This window comes from Anastrepha obliqua, chromosome 1 (genome assembly GCF_027943255.1).
Source record: "Anastrepha obliqua isolate idAnaObli1 chromosome 1, idAnaObli1_1.0, whole genome shotgun sequence".
In the NCBI taxonomy this organism is placed as follows: domain Eukaryota; kingdom Metazoa; phylum Arthropoda; class Insecta; order Diptera; family Tephritidae; genus Anastrepha; species Anastrepha obliqua.
In genome coordinates, this window is record NC_072892.1 from 109495766 (window position 1) to 109506870 (window position 11105).

At 37.6% G+C, this 11105-nt stretch overlaps 1 protein-coding gene across 1 annotated transcript; it reads left to right on the forward strand.

The window, feature by feature from the left end:
* The first annotated feature begins 10287 nt into the window (after nucleotides 1–10287).
* LOC129236439 (protein GVQW3-like) lies at nucleotides 10288–10743 on the forward strand. The gene has a single exon (XM_054870835.1). It carries the CDS (start codon nucleotides 10288–10290, stop codon nucleotides 10741–10743), a length of 456 nt encoding a protein of 151 aa, XP_054726810.1.
* Nucleotides 10744–11105: the final 362 nt, after the last annotated feature.

Here is an 11105-nt window from a genome sequence, read left to right on the forward strand (position 1 = left end):
TTATTTATATTGTTTGTAAAGCATCTATGTTTTTAATTATAATTTGAATGAAGTTCTTCCACTGTTTCGACAACGAGGCCTGGCATGCCTAGGAATGTGTCTATCATTTGTAATATGGCAGTGGATGTTGGACAGGTTGCGTGGTTGGCAGGTGGCAGGTTTACTCTACAAATCTGGCTGAAAGCAATAGGGGCTAAAAAATATCTTCTTCAACTGCTGCTGCTCGCTGTCTTTGCCTTTATTTATGGTTTGTTTTATTTCCCTTTTCATAATTATTGCGTGTTTTAGATTGCGCAGCTGCTGCTGAGCAGGGGCGCAAGTGTGTAGTGAGGGTTAACTGTTAAGGCTTTAAGTATGCTATTAGAAAAGTAAATATCCACCGTTTTGAGTAATTTCAATGAGTCCTGATTTATTTTAATAACTTAAAAATAGTAAGCTAGAAATGTTGGCAAACGAAAACAAAAGTAAACAAGGGGCAGATGAGAGGAATGGCCTAGAGTAAATGTTTTATTCATTAAACTGGAGTGGCCGGCCTTGAGCGAATTTTATGGCGTAAATATTTATATTTACACGAAGCTAGATTTTAACGGCAAACCATTTAAAAATCTGACTGAATAAGTTAATAGTTTATTTTCAGCATCGTTGAGGTATAAAAATCTCATAAAACAATTTATTACCAAGATTTATTAGCCAGTGAGATTGCAACTGTTTATATGCAACTTATGTATTGTGCTATGGAGGAGTGAGTGTGAAAATGCGAAAAATTCAAAAATATTATTCACAGTAACTGCGATGACCACACACCAACAAAAAAAAATCACACAAAACAACAAAAGAGGTGTACAAGAATTCCTACAACAAACGCTCATTATTTATAGCGCTTCAGTAATCCACATAAAAATGACTCGCCGCGCTAACAAAGCCAATAATACCGACTGCAACGCGAAATTTAAATTACATAATGCCCTGGCGGCGCCAGCAAAAAAGGGACTCCTGCGAGCTCTCGCAGCTAATGACCAAATACCACCCATAAAATTAGCCACAAAAATATACATATGCACGCGTGTATGTATAGTGAAAAGCGCGCACACGAACGTACGAGATCGAGTGGGTCAACCAATGAAAGGGCTGTGAGGCAGAACGCCATAGAAAAATGAAAAAAAAGGAATTAACACAGCAAGTGTTGCACGCCTAGGAGCAGTACAGTAGTGAGAGCTTGAGGATGGTATGAGTGACGGGAGGTTAGGCAGGCTGGCGTATTAAAATGACATCCATTAACACGTCTATTAATCAAAAAAATGCGACCCTGCTGTATGGCGCAGACACGCCACTGACAGCGATACACTGCCGTTCAGGCACGAGCAGCGAAGTGACCTCGCCAAAATGACACAAAAACAACAACAAATGCGACAGCAAAAGCAATGATTGTGCTGAGAGAACAACAGACAACGGAAAAAAAAACCAACAATAAAATACAGCCAGCCAACGATGCCAGGCGATACGGTGTAGTAGTGACACTGACACGACCGCAATGGCAACGGCAGCGGCAACGACAATGATGACAGCTACAATAATAAAAGCGACAACAACAGTAACAACAAAAACAATGACACAAACAATAATAATCTACAATGGACGACTTGTAGACATTTGCCAGCAAGAGGTCGACGTTTGAAGCGAAAATGAAACGATGCCGATTTCAGTTTCATGTGTATGTGTGTGTGTACACAAGGAGTAACGGAGGTAACGGCGGTGCGAGAGATGACAGCGATGGAGAAGCAGGACCTGCGATATAGCCATGTTTTTGGACAATTTTATGTGTGTGCGCAACAACAACAACAACCAATTACAAAAGCGCAATACATAAAGTTGTGTTGTAGATAAGACAAACTCAGACGAACAGCCATCGAGGTACCTCCTCCATATGTATATCTCGCACGCATCCTGACCGATTGCCATTTTAAAGTGGCCTCCAGTCGCACGTTTGTCTAGCCGAACGCGCCAGAATTGTGTCATAAAAATGCATGCGAAATAAGGTGCGAATATGCCAGGAAAGAAAAATGACTACAAAAACGAATGGAATCAGAAGATCGCCAAATACACTTTGCAGGCTGAAAGACAGAACCCTGACAAAGGCAAACAGTTTGAAGAGAATGTGTATGGTGAGGTCCGGTGGGTGAAGCTGAGTGTTGCGTAATAAAATAGATGTCACAGCTGACAGCAAAGTATGCAACAGACACAGGTGAGACGTTTCTAAATGTGGCTAAGAAATAGTAAAAAAAAACATAAAAAAATAAAAAGATAAAAAGATAGAAGATAGAATTTCTTGCAAAAGAAAAGGAAAAATGCGTAATTAGAAAATAGACAAATGGCGTCGCGGATATGAGAAGACGCTGTGGTGATTATGAGGATGAAAACAGCGTAAGAAGACGAATGGGTCATGCAGCAATTAAGACGATACGAAAGGAAACCACCACCGGAAGTTAATTAAATTAAAGAAAAAAAAATCACTTTAACGAGTAGAAACAAGTTTTTTACCTCTTCCGCGAACGTGCTGCTGGTACTTATTTATCAACCCAAATTGGCTTTCTAATTAGATGCGACCCTATAAACCACCAAGTATACTATAAGATCACTTATTTTTTGAGGAAAATATGCTATGCAAGTCTGCTTTTATGGTTTTATGTTGTGAAGTGGCTTCCTCGGTTAATGGGAGGGTCAAACAACTGCCTACTTCATGCAAATTTTAATTTCAAATCAAAATTTAATTTAAATTTTATTTTGCGTTTTATTAAAAAATACATATTTTTTAACATAGCTTTCGGATTGGCTTTGCAAGACAGTGAGGGCTTTATTTAGCATAGTTCGCATGACCTAATTTAGGTGAAATGTGAGTCTTTTCTTCGCTTACTTATTGCCATTTTGATGGCAACTCCATTATAGCTCTCTAACGTCTTTAATATGGGGGTTGCACTCAGAAATTTCGGGAGAGCGGTTACGGTTTTAGTAGGTGCGAATCCTAATATACATATCACAGGCGCGACAGCACCTTATAGAAGCGTAAGGTATGTTTTAAATTCCTTGACGAAAAGAAACTAGAAGCACTCGGCTTTATTTGCAAAAATACTGGGATTTTCACAACCTTCTCTTGAGCCACATTTTTTCACCAGCAAAACTTAATAATGAATGATTTATTATTATTACTACAGTGGAGGAACGTCACATTTTCAAAACCCTGTACTCACACGCACGCAGGCTGAGATTTTACTTAAAGCAAAAAACAAATATACAATTCTCATAAATAAAAACTGAATAAATGAAACTAAGGGTCATACAGACTGGCTTATACTGGTCATACAGATAGGTTGTTCAAGGGCTTTTAGTCAAAGTTTTTTTTTTTTTGTTGAAAATTGCCAATATGTAAGAAGTATACTTATGTGGGCCGAAGAGCTTTTACAATTTTTTGCTATACAAATTTTGAGTAACAACCATTTCTCTTATTCTAATTTGAAAAATTTGAATGTACTACTTCATATCTTCAGCATTATCAGGGGATTTATAACCTCCTACAAATATAAATAAATTGTTTTAAGATTTAAAAGAGGAAGGAGTTTTTATTCGTTTTTCGTGTTCTTCGCAATCCACTAAGTTCATGAAATGGCTGTTTCCAAGTTCCCATAATTTTCTGTAAAAAAAAAAACAAAAAAAAAGAATATTCAAGAAATACGGAATATTTAATCTTTGGTGGGCGCTAATATGCTGAGCGAGCATGGAATAACTCACAACTTACATCCAAAGCGTACCAGTAACCATAAGCGATTTTACAGGACTCTAGACCAGTATTGCAACATAAGTGCCCCCATGTATATAGATACATATGTATGATGCAAATTTTTGCCGTTATTTGTTTTTTAAATACATTTCCTATTTTTCTTTTATATTATATTTTTTTGTGTTGCTTTATATATTTATTTCTTGGTTTTGTGTTATTTAATTTTTTTTTTGTTTTTTTTTTTTTGTTTTTTTTAATTGATTTTAGAGTTTTTAGTTCTTTCTTTTTTGTTTCTTTATAAATCCAAGTGCCTCAAAGCTGTGCCAAATTAAAACTATTTTAACAAATTTTCATGAAAATTTCAAACTTTTTAATTCGCATTCCAAGAAACATTTCGAATATACAGTTTTATAACTTGGTCTAAACCTTGGTCTAAAAAAATGTCTCGAAAATCGATTTCGAATTTCTTTTCTGTCACCATATAAAAAAATTTCGAGCGTTCGTTACCTAGAAAAAAAACGCGTAGCACCTTTAACAAAAAAAAAAACAATAAATAAATGAAAAAGGAAATTTGTAGCCAAAATTGAATGGGCTACAAAACTTCACACACAGAAGTTTTTTGAAAGTTCTGACTAGTTAAAACAGCCCACTGTGACGCGCTGCTATTATTGTGAGCACAGATGTGGATATGCGTCGGTGTCAGCTGGTGGTAGAGTCAAATAATTTTAATGAAAAATTACGAACATTCCGTTCTTTATTTGTTTTAAGTGGTCGCGGCCTAAGATTACTTTGCTAAAGTCGATGTTGCGCGAGCTAGCATATGCCGACATCACATGGGACGCCGCAAAAAAAAAACAGCCTAGAACCGTGTCCGATGGAAGAGTCCTTTAGAGGCTCTATGCTCGCGAGCGGAGTGAACAAGGATATAAAAAAAATTGCCTTCTCAGGTGATCTTTAGTGTTAAATGCCGGAAACTAAAGAATTTGGCTGTGCAGAAACGGTTAAAACAGCTGACGCGCTACCGGCTTTAACCGGCCGTTAAACATCTACAAGTAAAAATGAACTGCGGCTGTGTATAACCAATGAAGTTCGAGGAATCATTTCCTTTATGTGGGAAGCCATTCGCTTGTCCAACCTTTCAGGGTTTCACAAACGGTTCACAAAGTTCAAATACATACATTTTTAACTATTACGAGGATTTTGCAACATTTCACAGCGCTTAAACCAGCATATGAGGAACTTTGAAATGGATGTTATTTCCTATTAGATTTCGGCTTGCTTATATATCTACGTATGCATGTTTAAAAAACATTTGGCTATTGCTTAGTTAGTGCTATAGAAAAAAAATCTCCTCCACTTTTAGCGAATCGCGCACTTTACTCATTATTTCCTGTGTCTTAACGAAATATCTGTAATTCCCAACCGGTTTATGAAATACTCCAAAACTACATCTGCTGCTTGCAGAGCGTAACACAAGCTTTTCTGGTCATTACAAGCTACGCGCAACCGCTTGAGGCTTCCGAATCAAACATAAGCCGTACTGCACTATGCGCTTTCCTTTCATCAGCTTGCCTAATATTGGCAATTCGGGTTAGGCTTAAGCCGTTGACTATATGAGCTCCTCTTTTAGCTCGATGAAAGAATTGAAGGGTATGCAAAAACTAAATTAAAGCTACTTAATATCTGCATCTCTCAAATAAATCGAGCCTTACCCTCACCATAATAATATTTCACATGTAGCTTTCGAAAAAATTTAACTCGATCTTGAAAAATATCAGCCCATTAATAACTAATGCATTCTTAGTGCCGTCCAAGGTATCACGCTCTCAGTGCGACCAACAGGTAAAAAATATATTCACATCTTCTGCGCCACCGCTTTTAAGAAAGTTTCGAACAAAAACATTTCATTCGTTTAGGAATTATAGGAAAAAATTGTACGATCTTAGCCTATTAACAACTAAACTGGTTTTCTATCGCTTCGAGGGAAGTGTTTTAAAGAGATCATCTTATCGAAAAATATTCAAAGCTTAAATTACAGTGTTTTGATATCTAAATCGAACATAAAAGCAACTGTGAAACAGATGACTGAGAAAAGCAGGTGAAACCACCAAGGCTTGACTTGCAGCATCAGATGAAATTAAAGTTGCCAATATAGAAAAGAGCACGTCAAGTGAAAATGTCTCACAAGTTGCAAACTAATTTCTCCGAGGAGTTGCCTGCGTCAAAGAAGACGTTGAAGGTAATGACGGCAACGTTGGTAATGAGAATAGGTTGGAGGTCAGCTAAAACCACACAATTCCACACAAAGAAATTACAAATATACACTTTAACAAAAACCAAAAAATAAACAACAAAAAATCATTGCAAAGAAAATTGTGTGTTGTAGCGCCCAGGTAATAGCACTAGAAGTATTTGTCAGGCAGGGGACGAGTAAAACCAACGCCGCTTCGCAGGCTGACTGACAGGCTAACTAGCAGTTGGTCGTGGATAGGCAGGCAGGTGGCTTTAGCTGTCTAATGCCCTAAATGACGCCAAAGTGTCACAGCCAGTCGAGCCAAATAAACCAACACACATAAACATGCCACCACACACACACACACAGAAAATATTCTTAAGCACAGCGCAGAATATATGAGCAGGCGGGCGGTCTCCCAGATACGATATGTATGTATAAGTATATCATAGCATATTCCATTAGCAATTATGAATATGATGTTAAGACTATGGGGTGGCACAGAATGTGGCACAATTATATGCTGAGCGGTGCGATGAGGCAGGCGACGGTCTCTGCTGTGTGGGTAGAAACAATGCTTTTAGTGCTAAAGCTGGTATCACAACCAACAGCGTATCACAAAGGCAAGAGAGAAGGCCTAGACGACGCAGCAATTGCTTGCCCACACATTTAGCCACACATACAAATAGTGCAAACAAACAGTAAGCCAACAATTTGTGGCTATATTCGCCCGCCCATTTTGTTTTTTTTTTTTTGATATTTTTCTACGTTTTTCTCGCACACATAATTTTGCTGCTGCATTTGCTATTACCTGTGCTTATTTTTATTTTGTGGCGACACTAGATTATTACCTAGATGAATTTTTATGAGCTCTAAATGTGAAGGAACATACAATTTTTGGCAATTTGACAGCTCCGCCTAGCCACCGAGCAACCCACTCAATGTAGCAAATGGAAAGTTTCGGTTAACAGCAAGAAAGTTGCCACATACCACACAGTCTGCCACTCAGGCACACATACACACGCACACACAGCCTCACTCACTCACTCACTCACCGGTACTTTGGTTGTATTTGTGAAACACATAAAGTGCCTCGGTTTAATGGGTAGGGTAATGTGTCGCCAGTTGTGCGCGAGGTAAGCGGCATGGGTGAATGGTTGTTGGTAAGTTAGAGACCGACCATTGAGCATCATAGCCGCAAATTTCTTTTCAAGTGCTACACTTCCCTCTATCTCACCCTCCTTTGTGGCACAACACATTAATGAGTAAAGTCAAGGCACAAGCTAAGATGGCCCATAAAATGTTTGTTCACATAAGTTTTGCGAGCAGCTCGAATGCATTTACATACTTGTAGGTAGTGGATGCTAGTAGCGAAGCAAGTGCTCCTCATTTGCTTTGTTCTCATTTGTGAATTTGTGAGCTGCACTGGGCTCGCATATTATCGACGGCTTAAAGCATACTTTTAGGCAAAACTTTTGCGATTTACAGGTGATGGTATTTTAATTGTCACACTCGCACCCACAACCGTATACATATCAGTATGTATGTCTGCATGTATCCAACACTAGGGCTTGGTGATGAAATCGTTGTTAAGTGTGACACATTTTATAGATGCATTAAATACTAAAAATTGCAAACCCTTAAAGCGTTAGCTAAGATTTATTTATGTGGCAATGAGTTCCTGGATTAGGTTGAAATAGCAATTAAAGGGGTTTCAAATGTATAACTCTGCAGATGCTCAGAAGCGAAAATCACAGTGAATAAAGGGGTGTTTAATGGGTTAACTTATAAAGATTCCCCTGCATACCTACATAGACGAAAATAAAAATTGATTTATGAGAAATATGAAAGTGAATTTTTATGTGTTTTATATCCCTTAGGCTAAAGTTCGTGCAATAAAACTGATTTTATTCACCTTTCCAGGCACTTTTAGGCATCAAATTTAGCAGATAAAAATATAAAAGGAGCATTTACGTGTTTTGAAAATCTTCGTGAAAGAAAAACGTTTTTTTCAAAACCTGGTGCCAAAATTTGCCATTAAAATATACACATACATTAATACTATCGCTATGGCAGCGAATGGAGCTGATAAAAACTGAAGAGGAATAAGAAAATCCTGTTTCCATAGTTCAAAATGCTTCTTTGCCAGAAAATTTTATTCAAAAAACTAAAAACTTGTTTCAGTTCGAGAAAATTGAAAGAATTAAAGAGTTTCGAATGATAATTTCAAATGTTTCTCGCTTTCCTTGTTTTTGTTTGAGAGATCAAATACAAAATTGGATGATTAATTTTGCGCCATTTTGTACATTTTTTTCATAATGATTCCATCAAATTCTACGAAAAAAAGTCCACTAAAATAAGTTTCGAACCTTCCAAATTTTAGAAGAAGCTGTCCTTCTACGACGGGTAGAAACCTCCGAGTATATTTCTGCCATGAAAAAGTTCCTCATGAAAAATATCTGCCGTTCAGAGTCGGCTTGAAATTGTAGAGCAACATTTGTGGAACAACATCAAGACGCATGGCACAAATAGGAGGAGCTCGGCCAAACACCCAAAAAGGGTGTACGCGCCAATTATACATATATATATATTTCTCTACCATAACGTATGTTTGTATGGGACATATTTTTAGCTGCATGAGAACTATCGATTCGATAGCGGATCATGGCAACCTGTACCGACTTTTCTGGTTCAGAACACCCCTTCCAAAATATTATATAAAGATTTAGTTTGAAAAAATTAAGAAGTGTTGAAGAAGACGCCGAAATGTGGATTTGTCGTCATTCTCAACTTGTTGGGCTTTGCGCTTCCACTTCGTGGAAAATTTTACGTAAAGATCTCGGTATATTTGCCTAGAAAATACAGGTCCTGCAGGAATTGATTCCAAAGCACCATCATTGGCGTTGCATTTTTGCTAATTGGGCTCGTTAAGATCTATTATTCCGATGTATTGGAAAAAGTAATCAAAAATTTAAGAAGGCCATGAAATTATTTACCAGATGATAAAACAAAGAAAAAAAATACATTCAAACAATATTTCTGTTTTGTACAATATTATGATTTTAAGTTCCCACGTCTTTAAAAAATGCCCGATATTAGAGCTGTGAAAGTGTTAGATGTAACAATATAGCAAGACAAAACGTCAGCTGATTTCCTATCCTCTTTCTGGAAGTTTGTTGCCAAATACCATTAATCCTATTTGCGAATTTTTCGGCGTGCAACTCTTGCCTATCTACTTCCTGAAGTGAAAATTGCATCAAAAGAACTCATATTTCAGTCCGATTAAACAGTGGGAAAGAGTGCGTTACACATTCTAAACTCGCTTAGAAGAGGAGAAGAAGAAGCGAAGAAGACTGTGCTGAAGGTCTTTCTAGCAATGAAAAAATTTGGATGAATCGTTGAAGGGGCATACCAGAGCAGAAGTGTATATGGAAGGCGCGCTAAAAAATTTGTATGAAATGAAAAGTGTCTTGCAACGCCAATTTCATTATCTAACAGCTACACCCCGTAAGCGTGAAGTGCTATTACAAAGACCTTCTTCAACTTGCAGCCATTAGTTTTGCGTGCTAAAGATACCAGACCTCTGTTTTCCTCTGAAAAAACTCACGCAATGTTTAGCTTACATACCCCTTACTATTTTGTGGTTGTTTCCATTGTGCAATGCACACAAAATTTTTGCACCAGGTGCAATTGAATGCAATATCACTATTGCCATTGCCTTCACCATCGTCATTAACGTAAATTATCCAGAAGAGAACGAGTAAGCTATTTGTCGCTTGATTACGCTCGCGTTCATTCAGCTCTACAAACGCATAGTCAACTATGCAAGCTTTGCCACGTACAAGTACACACAAGCAAACACGCATGAATTCATACACAACTATGCTGATGAGACATCAAGCAGTTATTGTAGAATAGATATTTGAAATTACACTAGCGGACACTACGATGATACAATAATTACTTTAAAAGATGAGTGAAAAGGGCCAAATAGAGGGTTTTAAAATTATTTGAAATTAATTAAAAAATGCCATAAATTCGTTCTGTGTGCAAAGCAAATATTTTTTTATTTTTTACCATAAATTCAATAGAAAGTAAGTATAACACATCGGTCAATAAGTCCCCGGTCTGACATATAAAGGGCGCCACTAACATAAAATTAGCTTTATGGTTCGAAAGAACATACCCTTTTAGGTATACTGTCAAATTTGTATGTCATTCGGATCATTATTGTGTGAGTTATTGAAGCTTTAGTGACGCTACTTTTGTTATTTTCAGAACAATGGAAAAAAAAGAATTTCGTGTGATCATTAAACACTGCTTTTTGATGGGAAAAAATACCGTCGAAGCAAAACAGTGGTTGGACGATCATTATGGCACCTCTGCACCAGGCAAATCAACAGTGATCGACTGGTATGCTGATTTTAAACGCGGTCGTACGGACACCAACGATGCACACCGCTCTGGTCGCCCAAATGAGGCAGTTGTTCCCGAAAAAATCAAGCAGGTCCATAAATTGGTTTTGGCCGACCGTAAATTGAAGCTGGATGATATTGCTGACATCGTAAAGATATCAAAGGGAAGTGTTTTCACCATTTTACACGACCATTTGTCGATGCGGAAGCTATGTTCGAAGTGGGTGCCGCGTTTGCTGACTGTGGACCAAAAACAGCAACGTCTCGATGATTCCGAGAGCTGGCAAAACTGGCATCGAACGTTTGGAAAGGCGTTGGACTGACTGTATAGCCTTAGAAGGAAACTATATTGATGAATAAACTCGAATTTTGATGTAACTCTTGTGTTTTCTTTGTTAGACCGGGGACTTATTGACCGATGTGTTAGTTCTCTGAAAGCATGTGATGTTTAGGAAAAGCAAAAATTATGTAGTATAATTTTGAGCCAGGGAATATATGAAAGAGTGAGAGAGTAGACAGTAGACAGATTGACATCAATTGGAGTCTATATTGCAGCCTTCATTTTTACTATGCCTTTTAAAAAACATTAAATATCTTACGAAAACTAAAACAGAAGACGGAGACACAACAAATGGGGCAAAATGGAAGGGTGTTTTGGGTAAGGCTCAAATGATGGCTGAATTAC

Excerpts from the sequence above, each read along its gene's own strand:
- LOC129236439 (XM_054870835.1), top strand. The coding sequence starts at position 10,288 with ATGGAAAAAAAAGAATTTCGTGTGATCATTAAACACTGCTTTTTGATG.